Genomic DNA, 23,148 nt, shown 5'->3' on the forward strand with positions numbered 1-23,148 from the left:
CAGTTGTAGAATCCTTTTCTGAACTGAACTGGAAACTCAGTACTTTCTGCTTCTGCATTTCTTGTGTCCCTAATTTACTATATATTCTGCTAGCTGACAATAACTTTTGCTTACTGTCAGTCAAGGAAATTCAACCTGGTCAGTGAAAGAAGCCAAGTTGTTCTTTTGGTTTTTTTTCTTTCTGCTTTAAAGGTCTCTAGGCCAAATGCTTCCCCTTACATGTGTGACATGTTAGAGATGACAATCTTGTGGTTTCCAAAGTGTGCAACACTACTTGCTCTTTGTAAGCTCAAGAATTTACTGAAGTCAGAGCGCAGTAAACATCTGAAAAATGGATCAGAGCTGGTGGTGCTTATCAATAGTCAGTGGCATAAAACACATGGGCAAAGGAAGTTAAAATGTGATTTGCAGGTAAACATCTGCCCAGCATTTGGAGAATGGATATAAGGCATTGAATCTTGCAATGAGATCTTACATTCGGTGCTCTGAACTGTCAGGATGGTATGTAAACTTTGGACAGTTTTCAAGTTGTGTTAAGAACCAAAGCAGCCAAAAGAAGTCCTGTTTCCTCATTTAACAATAATTTACAAGACTACAGAAAAACAGACACCAAGGCAGAGCCCATACACCTGGCAGAAGTTGAATACGTAGCACTTTCAAGCTGTCAGTCACATGATTAACCTGTTATTTTTGGATCTACAAACTGAAATAGAAAACAGCTACTATCTTCCATAGCCATCTCAGTGTCATAGTTTAAAAGACTTGCTGGCTTGCCTGACAGAACAATATCTATCAGTTTGGAGAAAAAGAAACATTATTTCACCACTTTTCTTGCTGCGTTTCTCAACTGATGAAAAATCAAAATTCAACCAAGCACTAAAAATGTATTGTCAGCAAGTCATCATCTGCAATGTGATAATCATGGAAGGAAAAAAAAAAGTAAAAGTAAAAAGGTTAACCCTTTCGCTGCTTTAGTTTTCCATAGCTAACCCTGCAGCCTCTGGAAGGCTGTTCTAACCAAAGAGAAAGAGCAGATCAGAAATGCTGAAATGTCACTTGGTGGTGTTCTCAGAGGGGAGAAAGCCAGTCCTGCCACAAATGTCACCTTTACCCTCCCAGCCAAAGGGCTAATTCACAACCTACCCCTACACTGACACTAACTCACAACCAACCCAGGCTGCTCTGACTCATTCTGCTCTCTCCTTTATCTACAGCGTCTCACATCTAGGGACATGTCTGACACAGGTAAGACGCGAGCAGGTAGAACTGATCATTTATAAGAGTACAAAACGTTTTATCTGCTGTATAACAAGCCGAAATACCTGTGTTCAACAGGAACAAAATGAAAAACTACTCAGGGTTTTCGGGCTTCCCTGTTACACCAGAAATTTCAAGATGTAGATGCTCTGACACATTTTTAAAACAAGATTTTTGTTTCAATTAGAAAAACTACCCCTTTCTGTGTCTCCTGGTGAATTAGCAACCTCAGAGATATAAAATTTATTTTCAATTTGTAAATGGGAGCCAGTCAATTTTGGATTGAGAGGTGTAACACCGTAAATCCAGAAAAGAATAGCAGGAATAAAACCACAAACACCATCCCTCCCAAAAAAAACCTCAAACCAGAACACCCTGTTTGCTACATGCTTTCATTCCTGCCTTTGAGTCTTCCTCCTTTCTGCTTCCCTTCCCAACTGCCTCTATTGCCAACTCTTGCCTATTCTGGTGTGTTTTCCCACTTATGTTATGCCAGACACGTCTTACATTGTTCACAAACTTCACCTGGGCTTCATAAACAATCCCTTGTTTCATGTTGTCTTTCTATTTCACCTAACTTCTGTTATATTTCAGTTTTTCAACTGTCACTGTTTTTTACAATTGTCTAAGGACAGCAGGTGTTCATATAAGGGATAACCTTTTACTTTTTGTAAAACACTGAGAATCGGTATACCACATTAGTATCAGAAAATAAATATCAGCAATACATCTTAACAAAGAAAACAGAATTATCTGAGGTGTATTTCCTTCCAAACTGTCTCTAATTTTTCTATTTCTGGTTCTACTGCTGCTTTGTTTTGATGCCTGCCCTCTTATTTGAATGCCCTGTCCTAGAGCCCTATCTCTCTGATTCCATATGGTCACAGCTATTTTCCTATCGCAGGTGAAACCCCTTGTTCCTAGGAGACAACATAAGCGTTTAGTGACATAGTTCTCATGAAAAACACATGGTCATTGGCGATGATGATGCAACAGTCTTCCTTTCAGTGGTGGCAGGATTTCAAGTGAATGAAAGAAAAGAGCAAGTCTGACCTCAGTTAAGGAATGCCTGCACTGCACTGACAGTAGTTAATTTCAACCCTGATTTCCTCCTTGAACTGAGATTTGTCTGCAACTGAATTCCAGGCAAAGACAACATGACACAACAGGAGAAGCAAGGACAGTCTTAAAAAAAAAAAAGAAATTAAAAAAAATCTGATATGTTGAAGCACAGGAGTGAGATAGAACAAACGTGCAAAAAGGGAAGTCTGGCAGTGACCTAAAGGAAGTTTTTGATGAGGTGGGAGCAGATAGGTGCTTGTCATCTGCAAAGGCAGTTATAAAATGTTACTACTTGACAACACAAAGTGTAAATCTCATCAGGTTTTGTCATTGTAGGAGATATTAGCACTGGGAAGGATCAGAGAATTTGTTTAAATTTACAGGCTTTTTTCACTAACAGTACAGTAATAGTTTACAGTACAAACTGACAGGTATTTTCTACATTACTCTTGCACAAAACTGTGCTGGTTTATACAAGAGGAAACATTGACCTCTGTCAGGGAATACAGTATTTCTGTTCAGTGGCACAAAGAAACCAAAACAATGTGATTGAGATGGCAGGGTCATGATGGAGAAATATCTTAATCTCTCGACAACTTTATTATGCCAGTGTCCAGCTAAACAATAGAAACAGGGTTGTGCATTAACTGCAAGACACTGTCACTATTCTCTTTTCCATTGCACCATAGCAAATACATAAACTATTCTTCTTTGATCAGTGTGGGCTCAGCATTGATTATGCTCAGAGATGTCATCTCCTCTTTTCTATGTTTTTTACTGTTATTTCCATTGCAGTATCTCTTTGGAGCCTCATACTCAAGACCAGGAGTCAATCGTGCTACACAAAATCAGAACTGAAGGATAACCAACATACAAAAGAGCTCAAGTGTTTTTGCAAACTCAGGGATCCCATATTCTTCATTATTTGCAGGCACATTCCATGCAGAACACAGTCATACTAAAGTAAACTTTATTTTTATGTAGTTCTGTTGATTGGCTATGTTCATATTCTTCACAGACATCTAGCAGAGATCTACAGGATAGAAGAGGTATTCCTATAATAATTTTCTTAGTATACATGAATATACAGAAAGTAAGAGGAAGTTTTAGCCAGTTCCATCTTCACAAATCTTTCATGACCAGCATCATGACACAACAGGACACTTCTCTATGGTAGCTCCCAGAAGAACAGCAACAAAAACCCCTTCACATACTGGACAGAATCTGTTGCATTCCTGCTCCTGGTGATTTCTCTAGGGAAAACAATCAGCAGTTATATAGCAACAACAAGCACCACCATCATAAATGCCTGTTTGGAAGAACTCTGCACTTCTTAGGATTGAATCGCCAAATTACATTTAAATCAGCAAAGGAGAACCTTAGACAACACAGCAAGCTAGCAGTTGTCTTGCTGACTCTACTTGTTACAGGGAAGACAAAACCACTGCAACCTCCTTCCTATGCAGGCTCAAAAATACAATGTAATCACTATTTCCGAGATGAAAAAAAAAAAAAAAAGGCAGAAAAACCACACAACCATAAACAGCATTAAAAAAAAAAGTCCAATTTATTTCTTCAAGGATATATTTATAGACTCCTCTATATTTGCAGATGAGACACCTTTCTAAATATATCATGCATTCACTAAAAAACTACCAGGGCTCTCCAAAAACATCCTCAAAACATTGTTCCTGCTCCCATACTCCCCCCAAAATATTACAAAAACCTTCTGCATAAACTAGGTAGCATAAACCACCTCCCAGTTTACACTCCCCTGTCCAGTTGACATGTTATTAGACTACATCCCAACATCATACAGCATGAAAGTCTGTCTTCACTCTTCACAAAATAGCAAGATAAAACTCAGGATTTCAGCTGAAAGACATCACTCATCTATTTGATACTCACCCAGACAACTCTGTCTTCAAAGCCAACACTTTCTCCTGAGAATGCACACAGGTATAGGCACCAATGCAGTCAATAAACCAGGCCAAATGTCTTCCATAAGCTGCTTCTAAGATTTTAATTACTTGCATCCTCAAGCCTCTACATGATCTTTTCACTACCTGCCATGGAAAACTGGGCTTCATACTTGCTTCCATCATAAATTCAAAAACTATCATAGCCCCTTCAAATTGCTTTTCAAATATTCCTATACAACATAATTTTCCTAGACATCAGAGGCAGTATCAAAATATCACAGCAAATATAAGAAATGAAAGCTTGCAAACCACAGCAGAAAACCTACAGATAACTGCTTTGCTTCCAGGCAAAAAGTATTAATTTAAAAAACAAGAAAACCCTCACTCCACCATCAGCATATTTTTGTTGATTTTATAGAACATGAGAATCCCTTTCCCTCCACCCTCTTCTAAACCATCCATCCCTGCAGGCTTAAAGTGACCTCTCTCTCTCCCCCTTGTAAAATAAGGCAGCTGTCACCTCCCTTCTAACACTGCAGAGAGGTACAAACTAATGCTTCTCTCAGTGGTTTAAGTAGCATGTATCTAATTAAACTCAGAAAACTGTTCTCAACTCATTTTACCTTTGAAGTTTTCTGTTTCTATCAGACTTGAAACTCAATGTGTGTCATTAAAAGCCTGCATAGTTTTTACAACTACAGAGCTTGGTCTAATATACTTCAAGCTATGTTTTAGCTATGTCCCATTGTCATCATGTCTAAACCAACGTGATAAGCTTATGCAAACACACCCTACATAGTCTTTCTCACAGATGTCAGCACTGTGGGTACAGTGAGCAAACAATCTACAATTTCTTTAAGAGCAGTTTTTGCAGAGTGAAGAGGAACTTCCCTTCTCAAGAGATTCCAACCAGTTTTTTTTCTTCCTGCTGGTAAAAATAATTTTGTGAACACGGTTAACAAAAATCCCATTGAGAGCTCCTACCATTAATTCCTGAAGATATGGAATGCAGTATGTCTACAGCCAACATCACTTTATCAACGAGTCCTGTAATTATTTCACATGGGCGCAATGACAATTATAAGTAACACTCACACCACATGGCTTGCTCTTCTTCACATAATTTAATAAATTATCATCCCCTCAAGACTTTAATATCTTTACCTTAATGCTTCTGTATCAAGAAAATTATTATATCTTCAGTGTAATTTTTAGAATAGTCAAATGAAGTCCCCATTTATTTCATAACCCCATTCCCTGCTTCCTGTGCCTGTTTCTGTCCCACGACAAGAACTACTTTTCACTGAATTGCTCTTACTTATGTTGACATCTATTTATAGAATTGTGCGAGAAAGACTTCAATACTCTGTGGCTTTGCCGAGGAGCCCTGCAACACCGGCTTCCAAGAGCAGCCTGAGAAACATCGTGTCTCTCCTCCATCTCCCTCTGCCTCCACAATTACCCCATGGGCTGCAGGCAGCTTGCCGGGGCAAATGCACCTGGCAAGGGGCAAAGGCAGCTGGCATGCTGGGCATGTGGGGTCCCACATCCAAGCGAACAGGAAAGCTGGAGCTAGCATAGAATCATAGAACCATAGAATTGTTTCAGTTGGAAGAGACCCTCAGGATCATTGAGTCCAACCATAACCTAACCTAACTCTAGCACTAAACATCTTTTAAACCTCTCCAGGAATGGCGACTCCACGACTTCCCTGGGCAGCCTGTTCCAATACCTGACAACCCTTTTTGTTAAGAACATTTTCCTAATATCCAATCTAAACCTCCCCTGGCGCAACTTGAGGACATTTTCTCTTGTCCTATCACTTGCTACTTGGGAGAAGAGACCAACACCCTCTATCCTACAAACTCCTTTGAGGTAATTGTAGACAGTGAGAAATGTCTCCCCCCAGCCTCCTTTTTTTAAGAAGAGCAAGCAGAGTTTGGGCCTGAAGTTAGTGCTGAGGCATGGAATATCTTGCACATGATTAGTAATGAGAGATTTTATGTTAAATTACTGAAAAAGCTACTCTTAAATAGTTCCCTTTGGGAATTACGGTTGTGTGGCTGAGTACTAAAAGCAGAAAAAGGAGCAGCAGCTCAGCTCTTCCAGCACTTGCCAGCTGCAAAAATTTAGACTAGTCAAGAAGCAGGTCACTGGCTGCAACTTCTGGCATTCCTTTATTCAGCTCCTGCACTTGTGCAAGTTCTGGCACTAAGAGACAGAATGGCATCCCAGATCTGCTACACTCCTCAAACAAGTCATTCAGCATGAACAGAATCACTGGATCTAAAAGAAATGACAACCTAGGTTTTTCCCACTGTTTTCACAGAGGCTCTCCTCATGACAGTTCTTTCACAAAAAACAAGAGAAGCAGGGCAAGACAACTCCCTCGCCACAGCCAGCAGCACTCCACAAACAGGCAGGTTTTTGGTACATTTTTTCCCTTGAATCGATTTTCTAGATGTAATCCTATATGCATCAAAATACCTATAGTTTCTAAATACTATAAGTTTCTACAGTAGAAACAGTATTTAAGGTTACTGTGTAAATTTACTGTTATTACTGTATAATTATTATGAAATTAGAAACACAACTGAAGATTATTTTATCATGTATTGTCTTCCTTTAGTTAAACTACATGTTTTCACAAAATTTTTCACTAATTGATTCTTCATGCTTCACTCAGTCTGTTAATGTATTTCTGATAAATTATCGCTCATGACAGGTAGATTAGAACATAATACATACTAAGCAAAAAAGTTCATTATCTTCCCCATCTATCATGTAATACTGCTACATCTGTACAATCAAACTGCAAAAGGCCTTTTATGGCCTCTCCATGCTGCTCAAACATTTCAGGAGGTTCACGTTAATTTTCACTTGAACTAATTTGTTTACTCACTTGGTTTTATTTCTAAGGTATTCTTAATTTTTGCCTGTCAACTCAGTATGAAAGACAAATTCACAGGATGTTACTGATTTTATCTAGCTTAATTTCTATGCTTTTTTGCTGCTCATAATTGATCACTACAGCAACTCAGTTGCAGAGAGGTTCAATAAAATAATTTTCACCTAAATCGAAAATAATAACAAAAAACATCTGTTGCTATGTATGAATGTGGATAAACAGTGCAAAATGAACATTAATAGGACTTAAAGTATGTTTTTTTTCCCAAAACTGATTTTAAACTAACCTCTAGCCCTTTTGTGGTTAAAATACAAAATGAAGCACTTGATAATTTAGATCAATCTTCGGACTTGTGTGGCCTTAAAGTATACTAAATTCTCAAAGTGGCAGACTGAGACCTAAGGATGTCTTGCTAATTTTTGTTACACTGCTAATTATAGTGCCAATGATCCATGGAAGCCCACTTGCCCCTGGATTAATGGAACCTGTTACTTTACCATTGCCTCCAACTGTAAGCTAACACACACCACATCAAAGTCAGAAAAAATCAACAGATAGAATTAGACTTTGTCTCTGATTAAGTTATAGATAAAAAGTGGTGTTAGTTACCCTAATGCCTCATAATTAAGCAGGTAACCAATGCCTGCACATAGACATTTAAATACAAGCCACTGCAATCTAAAATCCATCTCTAAAATCCATCTCTAAAATGCAGCTGCAAAAGCCAAACAGGGTATCACAACCTTCGAACATAATAATTTTGCATTCCATAAGCCTGTTGTATTATTTAGGAGAGCTACTGCATTTGTGTCTTTCGTTCACATTATTCACATCATTGCAATGTCTCTTTTAAGGAATAAAGGAAACATTAGCAGTTACCTCAATTTAAAAGGCTTCCATTCTGAATACTTGAGAGTGTTATGGGATATGACAGGTTTCTATATTGCTCTCAGTGACTTTTACTGTACAAAGACTAAAATTACAGGGTTTACTTGGGATATTATTTGCACTGCCTCTAGAAATAGTGCCACAGTTGTCAATTATGATAAGATCTTTCTCCTGCTATCTAGCTAGTTGCATTTTGCTATGTGGAGAAACAAATCCAGTGCTATCATTCTCACCAGCAGAATTTATTAGAGAATCACTAGGCTCCTTCTGCCTCAGGATGTCTGTTGCCTGACTGCTATTTTTGCAATTTTAGACAATGTCTGTGGCTCGCAAACTGTGAAGAAATGTAAAAGGCAAATCCTATTTAAAAGCATAAGAAAAACTGCTGATACTTACCAAACTATTCCCTGAGCCCCAGAGCCAATAGGTTTCAAGTTCTGGTAGCGTTTGAGAACTGTGAAGGTCGAGTCACCTACTTCCACACTGTAGAACTGGTTGTCAACTTTGCTTTTGCTCATGTTGTAATGTTTGGCAATATATGACACATCCACTTGTTTCCCAAATCCCTGTTGTACAAAAGAAGGAAAACGGGGAAGGGAGGAGGGGAAAAACACAAAAACCAAGGCTGGTAAAACATCAGAATACTAATTTTTCAATGTAAGTTATTGTCATTTTAGACTCATTTTCATAGATCTACATATGGGTCTCCACATGCTCCTGAAGACTGTATCAAACCCTCTTTCACCCAGGAAGTTACAGTAAAAAGCCACCAAAGAAAGAAAGCTAGCAAATTCTCCAGCCAATGTTTGTGACAGTTACCCTCGACTACTGGTCTCTGCCTTTCATCACTGCTGCTTTATGACTACTGGCTTACGTATTCCTGCTGATTCTGCCCTCATTTGTACTGCAATAAATACCTTATTTTAAAATGAAAATACTTAGATCAGTGTAAGAAATGGGACAACAGACACAGGAATTATGCTCTTTGTCACTGGTCAGATAAGGCAAGTAAGTCCATTCACATTAGCACTAAAGCTTTCCCTGAGCATATGATAAAGGCCCTGAGAACCTTTCAACAGGAGTTGCAGAAGAAACAGCACTTTATGAGATGAACTGTGGCCTGAAATGGTTCGGTATCATGGAGACTATGCGCTAGCTCAGGAGATCTTCCCAAGTTCTGGGGTTTTAACAACATAAAAGTTGCTCTTGTGACCTGACAAATGCATTAGCCCTAAGCAAAGGCTAATTTTCATGACACAAAGACAAGTTACTGTAAACATTTCATGCTTGCACTGCAGAGCTGTGACCTTGCCCAAATTCATATAATTACAATAGAAAAAGTTACATTAGAACTATTTCATGACTACTAGTGGGCTCAGTTCAGCAAAGTACATAATAACTTTGAGCTAAAAATCGGAACTTAGTGTTTGTAATTTTGGATCCTGCACGATGTGATGCTGAGCACAGGATGCAAAAGTTCGACATGTGACAACAGATCTATCCTCAAGTATTTGCCGATTGACTTATGGAAGTCAAGGCTTTTCCAAATACCTTCTATAAGCAGAAGCAAACCTCAAATATACTTTCCTGCTGTATGTGTCTTTCTCTGCCTGTGCACTAATTTTCAGTCCTCACAATGCAGCTTCTAAACTTTCTTATTTGCTCTATTATAATTGCTTTCTCCAAAAAATCTGAATAATCAGCCACCTTATAAGACTACAGAATACTATGTTGAATTTTGATGGGACAGGGAAAAATGTAAAGTTGACTTGGCAACTATTATTTTTTCAATTTAAAGGGACATCATTCCAGACTGCATCTGATTCACAGTACGTAGCCTTAGTTTTAAAACTCCTTCCACTACATGAGAAGAGATGCATAAATCTGGCCAGCTCGGCTATTCATAACAGACCTGGAACCGAGAGACTTTATTTTAGTAATACGCTCCTGACAGACAGGAAATAATTCCAGTTCCATCTGGCTAGACAAACACATTTGCAGCTTGTGTTTTTCTGATGTCATTATCAGAACAATGCAGACAATCTTCAGCATTAACACGCAATACTCTGAAACCAATGTTATATGAAGCATCAGCGTAATAATTTTATTCCTTAGTGATCCTGACTTCAGGCTAGCTCATCTGGAAATACAGATACAGTGACTTTTTTAAACAAGCCAGATGAGTGTGTTAAGTCTTGAGTGAGCCAGGCCAGCCATGACTTGTTTGCACCCTCACTCCTAAGCTACTCTACAGTTCAACATATGATATGGAGCTACACAGGAAAAGACACTTTGTCATTCTGCCTTTAGTATCCTGTACACATAAAAATTGCTTTTTTTAAAGTCAGACTGAGCCTGTGAACTGCTGGCCTCAGGAATCCCATGCAGCTTACAGTGCCATTTCTGAACTACCGCAGTTCCAGATGGTGGTTATTTTAAATCCAATAATGTCTTAAAAATCAATTAAAGCAGCTCAGGAGAACCACTCTGTAGTACCTCAGTTGTGTGGATAATTAATGTATGCAATCGCTTCAGCAGCAATTAAGTGATATTGATCAATGGGGCGCAGAAGACCACAAACAGTAAGACACAGAAGTGTCCTTAGGACCAGTGGAAAACAGACTGTTCTACAACAATCCGCTCCTAATTGTGTACAAGCAGGAAAGGTAAAGACCATCTTATTTTGCTGGATTTTTTTTTCTTTTTTTTCTTTTTAGATTAATATTTTTCTCTTAAGTCTGTCTAATTAAAAAAAAAAAAAAAATCTGTGACCCATAAAGAGCTTTGAAAGAAAAGACCAACACCAAGAATTACTTATAAAATTCAAAATAGGCTGATTTAGTTTGAAGTTCACTCCAAGCCAGAATGCCTCCTCTGAGTGACAAACACTTCAGCTTTCTGGACAGGCCAATGAGTCTCCAGATCATCTACTGATTTGCTTCCTCCCTTTAAAATCCTACTGCTAATAAAATATCAAAAAACCTACTCTCTATATTCTGCTTATTTTTACCAAAGCCTAAATAAGCAAAATTAAAACAAAATAACCCTACTGCATAAGCCCCAAATACTGCTTATTTTTATAAGAACCGGGAGATGAATAATCGTTAGGTTTGTAATTTAAATCAAATCCCAAATCAATGAATTAACAGTGTTATTGAATTAATCATATCTGATCAGATCTCCAAACTGAGATGACATATAATCAAATCATGAACCATTTCCCAGTTGAGACAACAGCCACTTCCTCAATAAAAACAATGAAACAACAGTTTTGTTTCACTCTAAAATTCAGCTAAAAAGGCTTTGACCTTAACAAAAAAATTCATACTTTTAATAAGAGCACCTCAATGTCTGCTTTAGTTCAAGCTCTGATGAAAAGGTTCTTCTCAAAGCCTTCAAATCCACATTGCTGATCTTTAAGAAACCTACACACCACGTTTTGGTCTTGTTCTGTTACTTTTTCAGTGCTTACTCAAGCCCCTACCGGAAGCCTTGGTGTTGGTTTAGTGGTTAATATCCCCCCCTCCTTTTCTTTTTGCTACCTGCCACCCCATCTACACCACGTAAGCTATTTCGGAAGAGGTTTTACTATAATATAATGCTTACAAGTTCTGTACCAACAGCTTAAGTTGAAGCTTTGATTATCTGAGAGCAGAAATGAACACAGGGCTATGAATTTCCAGTATATGCTCTTCTGTATACATACCTGAACCAAAACCTTCTTCCAAATTTGATTGATACTGACATCTTAAGAAACTAGCAATTAGCATTTCATGAAGAATTAGCTGGGGAAAGGGAGGGTATACATATACAAGGTGATCAGGTTTACTTCTTAGGATATCACAATGAAGATGCAAAAGGTCTCATACAGGTCTTCTAGGAAAGTGAATTTCACTGAGTTCATACATTTTTAGGTGAGCTTCAAATGAATTTGGGCAAGCTACAATACTGAGGCCCCAGTGTAATAATAAACATTGCAGGTGTGAAACAAAAGCAAATTTCTCTATTATTTTCACTTTGAACAAAACACATCTAGTTTCACAGATTTCTGTGTAACATGAAAGATTATTCCTCAGAGACAAAGTATGTATCTGAGTGCCATTTGGTTTTGGTTTCCATAAAAGTTTGGGCAATGCAATTTCATTATCCAACACTGACTGGAAGTTAATTTTTACTTCACATGTACAAGAATGCACGCACCATTAACTTCTTTTGCCAGTAACTAACTGAGAAATTCTAACACAGATCTAATAGCTGTTCTCCTTCCACTATACTGAGAAACTTAGAGAAGAAAAAGTTTTTCAGAACTGAAAACATAGCTCTCCTTGTTGGGTCATTTGAACACATAGCCTTACCTGCAATGATGCTTGCTTAATAGCCCAACAACTGGGGAGAAGAACAGAACTGTCAAGTCTCAGGCATTTGAGATGAAGGAAAAATATACCATTACTAAATAGTTCAAGAACATATATTTTGTTTTTAAAGAACACCTACCTAAAAATTCAGTGAAACTCAAATAATGCCTCACACACAGCTACAAGACACGTTGTTTTACTTTTGTTTTGTTTTACAGCATAGAGAGAAAAAGAGAGGGTTAAAAAGCCCAACAGAAACAAAGGATGTTATTTTCTGTATTATGAGGTGAATTGTTTCCTTAGATTCACATTTGTCTATTTCTACCCCATAAAATAATTATATTAACTATTTTTCACTGACAGACCTTTGTTTCTGAACACCATTCTTCCTATTCTCGAGAAGCCCAAAATATCACAATTTCTTACAGCTTAGTATCTCATGCATCTAAGCTTTCATAAATACAAACCATGCTAATGGCAGTTTAAGCTAAATTGCTCTCCTTCACACTTCCGAAGACATTGAGTGCTGTCAGAGTTTGTTACCAGGCACCAACTGAGGGGAAACATTACTCCAACACTAGTATCCTTCCATGTTTCCACACAGAACTACTTGCAGGAACACGTCAACTTTTAAAGGTGCTGTGACTCAAGGCTACCGAAACCAACTAAATGACTCCAGATGTGTGAATGCAAGCAAGGAAGAGAATGAGATGGAAGACTGAAAAGCTGACTCCTCATCTGCAGTTGGCACAGTGCCCAAAGATGAACAGGAGAGAATTGTTCTGAGCCAGCAATTGCAGTCACTCCCCAGGGGCCCTCACTGTCTCCTCCCCATCTCAGACAGAGAAACTGGCCTGGAGGACAGCATGTTTTGGAGGCAGATGCCTTTGGCTCCCTCAGGATCCAAAAGGATAACATTTTAAAACTACAATTTGACCTTAAGTCTGACACTGAGATTATACAAATTGAAACTCTGAAAAATGACAAAATCCTCAGAATCTTCTTGGCAGCTCCAAAAATGTATCTACAGGCGAGCTCTGCTTTACCTGTGTGCAGCTGCTAAGTCAACAACGCTATTAATTTAATGGCAAGCCTCCTGCTTGCACAGCCATCATTTTATCAGAAGATTTAAGAGCCAGGATCCCAGGATGAACAGATATTTACTGAATCCTCTTTGCTTTGGATGTAATGGTCATAGGTTTTGCTGTGTAGATCTGGACAGCCTCAAAAACCCCACTTGAGAAATGTAAAGTATCTTTGCATAGAAAGACGTATTAAATAATTTTTCATTGTGTATTCCATATATACCACATTTATGGCAGAAATACTGTCTGTTTTGCTCACCATAAAGTGAGACTTCTTCTCACTTAATCTGGCTCTCCCTGAGCTCAAAAGTCCACAGATAGAGATCAAGACAAAAAATAGGGGTTTTATCAAGTGTGTGTGTTTGGGTGTAGTATTACAGGGTTTTATCTTATCATTCTTCCATCTCACTCCCATCCCACAAGGTTTATATTAGTCACTCAGTCTTCCTGATTTTAGTGTGTTTTGAGTAGTTTTTTTTTTCCTCCCCACAGATTAATTCTCTGCCTTCTTTCAATCTCTCTGCAGCAGTCTTGCCCTACCCCCCAGACACAATCTACCCTCCTTTATGAAGTCAGCCTTTCAAGTAGTCAGTTGACTCTTGCAAACAGCTTAACTTTAATGGATTGATCATTCATTTTTTTCACTATATTGGCTTGTTCATTCTATTTTAAAACTATTTAAAACTCTTTTCCAATGGAGTACCCTTTTTCTATTTAAAACTCTTATTCAATGGAGTACATTATTCATAAACGTTGGTTGGTTGTTGTGTTTTCTATTTTTCCTCCTGTTTTCTGTTGTTGCTATTTTTTTGTTTGTTTTGTTTTAAATACACTGTAATTGTTTAACCTCTTCTGAGATACCAAAGCCCCAGTAGCTTTATAACTGGCTCTTACTTAGCTCTGATTATACAAGAACTAGTAGGTCTGCCTTCTGTTTCCTTTTCATCAGTACCTTCTCAAAACACAAAGCAAAGCACTGTTTACATATTCTTCACTTGTCCTCCACCTGTTCACTAAGCTTTAACTACTTTTAATTGCTTCTTCATTACAGGCACAAGATTTTTGTAGTTCGTTCATATCTGTGGTATCCTGTGTTGCTCAGAAGTCACTGTGACCCAAAGGTATCTGCTTCATTTTGGGTCAGATTTCTAAGAGATTTTCAATATGTATCTGCACAAGAAAATAACTAGTTCAAAATGATTCCTCATTCCCTAGATGCCTGGAAAAAAAAATCAACAATGACACACAGGTAACATCCAACCCTGGTCATCATACAAAAGAAGGTAAGGATGAGAAGACTGATGAAGAAACACTGAGAGAAAAGATTCCTTGAGACTGAGGTTTCTTTATAGACAGGAACTTAATCAGTGATCCAAACAGAAAATGTAACGAAAAATACAGGAAATAAAGATTTAAGAGTAGGTGTGAAAGCTAAGGTAAAGATGTTTGGAAACCATCTTGTTCAAGCACAGCTCCAGAAATAGGAAGCAGCAAAGACACTGTGAAGCTGTGTCCAAACAGAGAAAAGCAATGGCTGTACCCACTTATCACAGGAGAAATGAGAAGAGAGGGAACACTGCAGTTTGTATTAATCTGTTTGTTCCAAGGCCCCAGATTTGAAAGAGAAGCAACAACATGGGGAAAAGCAAGATACAATTAAGATTAGGAAAGAGAAATGGGATCACTAAAAGTTGGCCAAAACATTGCAACACTAAAAAATGAAAGTACACTCAACTTCTCAATAGTAGTGAAGGGAACGTAGAAACACACGGTGAGAGCCAAGATGGGATTAACAGCTCCTGTATTTATTGCATGTATTGGTAAGAAGGTATATCTCAAATGGCTTACACTTATCAGGAAACTGTAACTGCAGTGAAATACTGGGTATTTTTTAAGAAATTTTCTTCTAGTATGCAAGCGGGGTAATAAGAAGACTGACTGCACAAAATGCTACGCCCCAATGCATATCATGGCTTCCTGTAAAAAGAAGGGTAAAGAGGCATGTAACTATGCTACATATGAAATATTAAAAAAAAACCCACCTCAATACAATTATATAATTACAGTATTCACTGTGAAGGCAACAGCTAATACAAAGATTCTCTCTTTTACAAGTAAAGACTATGAGGAGACGAATAATTTAATTGCACATTTTGTTAGAAACAGACAGCTCTTATTACTATAAAGTATCATTTTCATCCTAGAAATCTAAGATATAGGTCACTGCTCATTCATTGCTTAGGAATACTAATTAATCTCCTTTTAAATTGAAGACATAATTATAGGACGTTCTGCATCAAGACAAGTTTCTTTAATGGTTAAAGTATTAATAATAATTCCACCCAATCTGATTAAAGCATTAGTTGAACTTGTAATTGAAGTAGTTGATCAAAGTTGGGATATAATTAAAAAATGGTCCAGATGAATCAACCAATCAATGGAGAGCAAAGCAATTAATAAAGCTCGTCTTTTCTGTGTGTAGAAGTTTTCTAAAATAATGTGGTTTTTAAATGTTTATTGATGAAGTATTGCATCTAGGAAGTCCACACACATTTTGTTCAAGATAGATAAGCATGAATTTGGAAATAATCCGTTTGCAGAACACAGGGAAAAAAAGACATCTGGAGAGAAATTAAAGCTTTTTAAATGGTCTTATTTTGAGTTTTTTTAAAAGCATGACATTAGTAGAAGTTTGCAAAAATACCCTCAACATGCAAACTAAAATTTCATTCTAAGATTTTTCAGTAGGCATCAATACAGCACCAATTCCAATGTGAGTAAGCAAAAGCGCTGACTGAGGGAGCTGGGTCTCTTTAGCTTGGAGGAGACTGAGGGGTGACCTCATTAATGTTTATAAATATGTAAAGGGTGAGTGTCAGGAGGATGGAGCCAGGCTCTTCTCAGTGACAACCAATGATAGGACAAGGGGCAATGGGTACAAACTGGAACACAGAAGGTTCCACTTAAATATGAGAAGAAAGTTCTTCTCAGTGAGGGTGACAGAGCACTGGAACAGGCTGCCCAGGGAGGTTGTGGAGTCTCCTTCTCTGCAGACATTCAAAACCCACCTGGACACATTCCTATGTAGCCTCATCTGGGTGTTCCTGCTCCAGCAGGGGGATTGGACTGGATGATCTTTTGAGGTCCCTTCCAATCCCTAACATTCTGTGATTCTGTGAAAATCGCTGACGTATTCTATCTGAGATATCAAATTGTTTAAGCTAGGCAATAAAGACTAGTGATGATGCCATACCAAGGAATTAGCATGTGAAATTACATTTCTGATTAACATGATATGTTTTCTTAATGTGCATGACCAGATCCCTGACATCTCAGTATGCACATGTCCTGCTTTTCTGTAAGAAAATTATTGTTGCAGCAGTACAGAAATACTGTGACATAAAATTACTAATAATCAAGATGTGTTTTTCAAAGACAAGGAAATTCAGAACTAATGCTCCAAGTAAAAATAATAGAATTGTATTCTACATAAAAGTAACCTATGCAGCTGCAATTTAGAAAACTTGACAAGTCTGACAGGCTATAGACGTTATGTTGTTAAAAAGAATATATATATATATATATATATATATATATATATAAAAGCAACTAAAAGAAGGAAACATGGATGACCCAATTAGTATCTTTTAGACATTATTATTGAGCGCTTACATCTCAATGTCCTGTTCTGCCCAGAATATACTACCCTGCATTATGCTGTACTTCGATAAGAATGTGTAGGGTCCTACACATAAAACGTGTTGTGATATCAACCTATGGATGTCTAATGAGATTCTGTAAACCTAAAAAAGAAATCTTCTCCTATCTTTCTATTACAATAGACAAGCAGATGTCATTTTCCTCAACCTTAAAAAAAGATGGCCATTTCAGAACGTCATTTGACTAGCAATGTACAGTAATGCCAGACTTAGGTGTTTTCATATTGTGAATGGGGAAAATGTCATATTTACTCCACTTAAGATTCTTTTCCTGCTGAGTTAGCACTTCATCATATAAAACTAGTGTACTCGATAACATAAGCTCTGCATCAAGAGGAACAGCCTATAATTAGGTATATGTCACGTTCTTTCACAGTACCAAAACCTATGTCTTTTATGCCATGAGAGAGACATCACCACAAAAGATTAATTATAAGAATAATATGCCCACAGTACTAACAATCATTGGAGTACTCTTCAATATTGTACCTTTAAAAGACACTTCAGTACAACCTCTATATTTTGTAGACAGTCTGCAGTGATGCATAGATTCAAATGGGAGCAGAACTTCTATGTGGTAGACATGAGTCACAAAATTTCTTCCTTACGTCCAGCCTGAATCTCCCCTCCTTTAGTTTTAAACCATCACCACTTGTCCTATTGCTACAGGTCTTACTAAAACATAAGATTTCTTAATTTCATAACAGAGAAGCTTTCTATGATTGATACATAGATGTTTCAACCCTAGGAATCATTTTTTGGTACCAGTTCAGTAACTGCATTTCTGATTATACAACACATTTGCAATTTCAAAAAATGACTGCAGGTCACATGTTGTCTGGTACTGAGCTAGTGCATTCAATAGATCTTTCTACTGATTTCACCAGGCTTTGAATTATTTCACAGAATCATTTTGGTTGGAAGAGACTCTTAAGATCATTTAGTCCAACCATAACCTAACTCTGGCACTAAATCATGTCCCTAAGAAGCTCTTCTATATATCTTTTAAACACTGGCTCCAACATTAAGCCCTGGGGAACATCACTTGCGACCGGCCACCAATTGCATTTAACTCCATTCACCACAATTCTTTGGGCCTGGCCATCCAGCCAGTTTCAAAAAGGTATTTCTGCAATAAGTGTTTGAAGGCTAAAATCCTGTTTCCTGCAACATCTGTATAGAGTAGATCTTGCATGTATTCATTGGATGACTCCTCTCTGGGTACCTGCTGTCAGTGTTAAAGATGAAACAGTTTCACTCAATGATAAAAAAATCAACCAAAATGCTGTTCATTTCATCATATATACTTGAACAAAAACATTGCAAACACATTGAGTTCTGTATGTTCCTCTGAACATTTTTTACTAAGTTACAGGAACAGCAAGGGAACAATTACAGCAGCATGTTTCAACTAGAATCTAAATCAAGAACCAGAAGGGCAGTGACAGATGCACTCTATCGGCCATACATGGTCACACACTGATTGATGCCCAGAATAAAGGAGGACAGAATATAAAAGGAAAGCATTAAGAGTACCTTTCCTGTGCACATGTAAAATAGAAATGTTTCTGTACATCTCTGCTGTGGTCCAATGAAAAGGGAGAGGGAAGATGGCAAGCAGAGCTATGCAAAAAACTATTCTGCACAGTGAAAGTAACCTTTTCATCAATAACTTCTTTTTCAGAGAGCCTAAGGAAACCCCCCCCTTTTTTTTTTTTACAATTTTGCAAATTTCTGAATATTTTTTTTGCAAGCCATCTCTGTAAAAAAAAAAAGCACAAAAATACTAGGTTTGCCAAAATCCTTTATTTTCTCAAAAACAGAAGAAAAATTAAGTAAGTTAGATAAACATATGCACATAAAGAATAGGAGATGAAAAAAGGACAGAGAAGATAGTTAAAGATAGTTAAAGAGATTAAACTGAATGGCCAAGAACCATCCTAGAGTTGACAATTTACTAAGTGCAGAGCCAACCTTCTCAGCAGGACAGATATTTAGTACTCTTGAGTTAAAACACACAAAACGAAACTCCCAACACCTGTCACTTTTTTGTGTTAAATGTTTACATATAGCTAATAGCCCTCTTCTTATTTAGAATTCTGCTTTTACTTTCTTGGACCCCAGAAGCAAAATAAAGGGAAAAAAACCCAGCATTTAATGGATTTCCATTTCTAAGAATGTGGCATTGTTCTTACCCCTCCAAAAATGAAGAATGTCCCTAGTGTCTCTCTAGCTAGTTAGATTGCTAGTGTCCCATCTTATGAAAAAATTATGAACAGACAGAATTAAAACATAAAGCACTGTTCAGAAGAAGTAAGCAAAAAAAGTAATTTTTCATTCATAATGGAAAAATGTGTGTAGATTTGTGACTCATTGTCATGGTTTAACCCAAGCTAGCAATACCACCACGACAGCAGCTCACTCATCCCCTCCCTGCCCCCGCCAATAGGTGAGAGAGTCAAAAGGGAAGGGAGAAACTTGGATTGAGATAAACACAGTTTAATAAAATAACAAAATACTAATACACTACTAATATATATATATATATATATATATATATATATATATATATAAAATAGAAAGAAAAGATACTCCAGGCAATTCCTCATGAACTCCATCCATACTAAGCAGCCAGTCCCAGCAAGTGATACCCCAGTCCTGAACAGACGATCCAGAAGAGAGAAAAAAGGAAAAACAGGCAGAAAAGCCCAGAGGCCTCTGCAAAATGGCAAAAGGCCAGACTAAATGTCCCGACCCAAAACTCCCCTGGCTGCGCACCAGGGCAAGCAAGAGCAAGAACGCCTGGAAGAGCAAGCAAGAGAGAAACCGGAAGGCCCAATTCTCCTTATACCTGGAGCATGACGCTAATGGGATGGAATACTCTCATTGATCAGTCTGGATGTCAGCCAAACTCTGCCCCATCCATGCTCCTCTTCCTTGGTACCTCACACCTGTGGGCAGAGCACTCAGAATGTCCTTGGCTCTCAGACCAGAGCAATTAAAAACATCAGCTCTGTGCTGGGGTGTTATCTCTTGTTCACAAACTAAGTCCAAATAATGAGAGTGGTAGCTATGAAAAAGCAAGGTTTCTAACTGCACAAAGAAAATTAACTCATTTTCAGTCAAACCAGCATACTCATATATATGTTAACTAACATAATCTACACAAGGGAACCAAAAACCAGACAAATCAATACATTTTTTCTTCATCTCACAAAGTTAGTTTCAGCCTTCTAGAGTTGCAACCATTGTTACCAAAGAATTTGAAGGGTAATTCTGAAATACAGAATTGCAGTCTGAAATACAGTGCAGTCTCATGACATTAGAACCTGCGTAGCACATTGTGTTCAACTATAGACAATATAAACCCCAGAATTTCAATTATCCTCCCTTCACTGGACTAAGGGACAGAAAACTATACTCACACACTACAATGTAAAAGGCTCTGTCTCACAAAAACAAACGCTAACATAAAATAGCTTTAATTTGCATAATTCTGTGAAAGCATCTGTGTAGGTACTGTTTGATTTATCATTGAGTTTATTGGAAGTACAGCCAACATATTTCCCTGTTTGAACCCTGCTATTATTTTTACCTTGGACTGACATTTCAGGGAAACAAAAGTAAAAATGATCAAGAGCAAAACTACAACAACCAAAATAAATGGAAAAATATTTTCTGTTATGTTTTATTCTGGTTTTTTATATTTACTCTCATTCTTAAAACCAGTTACTTGCAGTAAGTTGCTGAAATTCACTTATATTTTTTCTTCTACTATTATGGCATGAACTGCAAAAATGAAGTATATACTGTACCTTGTTTTACCTGTAAGGAACACACACCTGACAAAAGGCAATCTTCACATCCAGGGTAGGTTCACCACAATAATACAAGAAATGCCGGCTCATAAATACCTGCAATTAAAGAAAAGTAAACATAGAAATCTTGTATGTCTGCTGATGTCCAAGTACAACACAGGTCTACCTACATTTGGATTATAAAACCAGCCTGAGTTGCTATCTAGCTTGTGGACAAGAGAAATTAGTTAGAACCCCGAACTGTAAGTAGGGTCTAAATTCTTTCTGATGCTCATCAAGGTTTTAGTCTCAAATATGACTTGGTTACATCTGCCAAATTTTACAGTAACTCATGCCATTACCTCAAAGTTTATCTTGTTACTTTTATATTCCTATATCAACAAAATAAACATCAGGTCAATAAAGTTCTAAACAATATGGGAATTTGAGACAGTTAATATTATAGAGAGGAAAAAACCCAAGTCCTAAGTTGGAAATTAATAGGACAGTTATAGAAAACTGAGACTAATTATGTCACTGTATAAATTCATGGCACAACCACTTCACAAATATTACATGTAGTTCTAGTTTACATCTTACAACTAAAGAAGTTATAGAAAAGGGTGGTAAGAAGGGTCCAAAACACATGGTGATTCCTTACACAAAAAAACTGCACAGACTGAGACTTTTTTTTAAACCTAGAAAAGACTTGTCTTGAGTGGAGATATGCTGGAGATCCATAAAATGAGTAGCATACTGAAAAGGGAAAACCCTTATGTTTTTTTGATTTTGGTTTTTGGTTTCCTTTTGTGTGTTTGGTTTGGTGTGTGTGTGGGTTTTGGTTTGGTTTTGGTTTTGTGTGTGTGTGTGTTTTGTTTTGGTGGTTTTGTTTGGTTTCTGTTGTTGTTTTGGTGTTTGTTTTTTTTTTGGGGGGGGAAGGTAGTAAAAGAAGTATGTGGCATCAAATTAAGTGATCAAACAACAGGTTCAGAATCAGCAATAAGAGACAATTCTGTGTCTGCTGTTCTGTCAGACTGCGAAACTCCTTGCTTCATGTCATTGTGCATGTCAGAAGTCGACCTACGTCCTAGTATTATCAGGCAAATTCACTAAGAAGGAATCTGCTGAAGTCTATTAACCTCTGACTCAAGATAACTCTGTCACAGTCTGTCACCATACGCTTACTCTATTTCAGATTCTTTCATAGGCATCTGATACTGGCCAAGGGAGCCATACACTAGACTAGTAAGGCCTCCCTGTCTACCCTGTTACAGTTGTTTTAACTGAATTCCATAATATCACATTCAGCTATGACTAACCAATCCTTTCCTAGCTGCGTTCCAGCATGGGACATCAGGGAAAAAAAACACAGTATTGCTATCAAGCCAAAATAGGTAAATATGTCACAAGACTTCAGAGTACATTAATCTCTCAGATTTTCTTGTCAAAGAAAAGAAAAATATTTTAACAGTACAATTTAAAAACTAGCTACTTTTAGGTATAAAGATAAAATTAATGTAGAACTACGTGTTTTTCTTTTACATGTAAACTCACTATAGACTTAAAACCCGAAGAAATGCAACCGTCTCTCCATTACGATACAGGCATGTTTCTGAAATACTGTGTGCCTCCTTACAGCCCTGCAATACATAATTGTCTTCAACAGGAACAATTGAACTACCTTTAAGTGTCAATGCCATTAAGTAAGACAAGACTTCATTTGGAGTCACTTCATCTCACACAAATTGACCAGAACTTAAGAAACTACAAGAAAGTATTCACCAATACTTGCTAACTTGAATGCAGCATGTGTTCCCACACGTGTTTAATTTTTAATAAATGAAGAATCCTGTTAGGAAAGTGTATGACCCTTTCTTAATCACATTACAGCGTCTGAGGTTACTGCCTCATTGCCTAGTGAGTTATTACTGGAGCCTCACATTCCACAGAGGTTTTATGTTAAAACAAGAAGGAGAAAGAAAGAATTTTTTTAAAGCTTTTAACATTAGTCATATTCCCAGTGATTTCTGGAAAGCCAGGAGATAACTACACTCTCACGCTGGAGATATTTATTCTATGCAATCCTATTGTCTGGATGCATAATTTTGCTATAATAATAAATGACTGACATGTCATTAGTCACAACACATTCAAG

The 23,148-nt window shown here is 37.4% G+C and overlaps 1 protein-coding gene across 2 annotated transcripts in view; it reads right to left on the reverse strand.

Annotated features, from left to right (window-relative positions):
- Nucleotides 1-21,105, reverse strand: part of MAPK10 (mitogen-activated protein kinase 10) — an 80,127-nt gene extending 59,022 nt beyond the window's left edge. For both annotated transcript variants that reach the window (XM_082051142.1, XM_082051141.1), the window contains exons 1-2: nucleotides 21,039-21,105; nucleotides 8,434-8,603 (exon numbers count right to left, since the gene is read on the reverse strand). In XM_082051142.1, coding sequence (XP_081907268.1) covers nucleotides 8,434-8,603; nucleotides 21,039-21,104 — 236 coding nt within the window. In that variant the 5' untranslated portion in view covers nucleotide 21,105. The remainder of the gene's footprint in view (nucleotides 1-8,433; nucleotides 8,604-21,038) is intronic.
- Nucleotides 21,106-23,148: the final 2,043 nt, after the last annotated feature.

The sequence above is a fragment of the Streptopelia decaocto genome, assembly GCF_964273445.1.
Source record: "Streptopelia decaocto genome assembly, chromosome: 4".
In the NCBI taxonomy this organism is placed as follows: Eukaryota; Metazoa; Chordata; class Aves; order Columbiformes; family Columbidae; genus Streptopelia; species Streptopelia decaocto.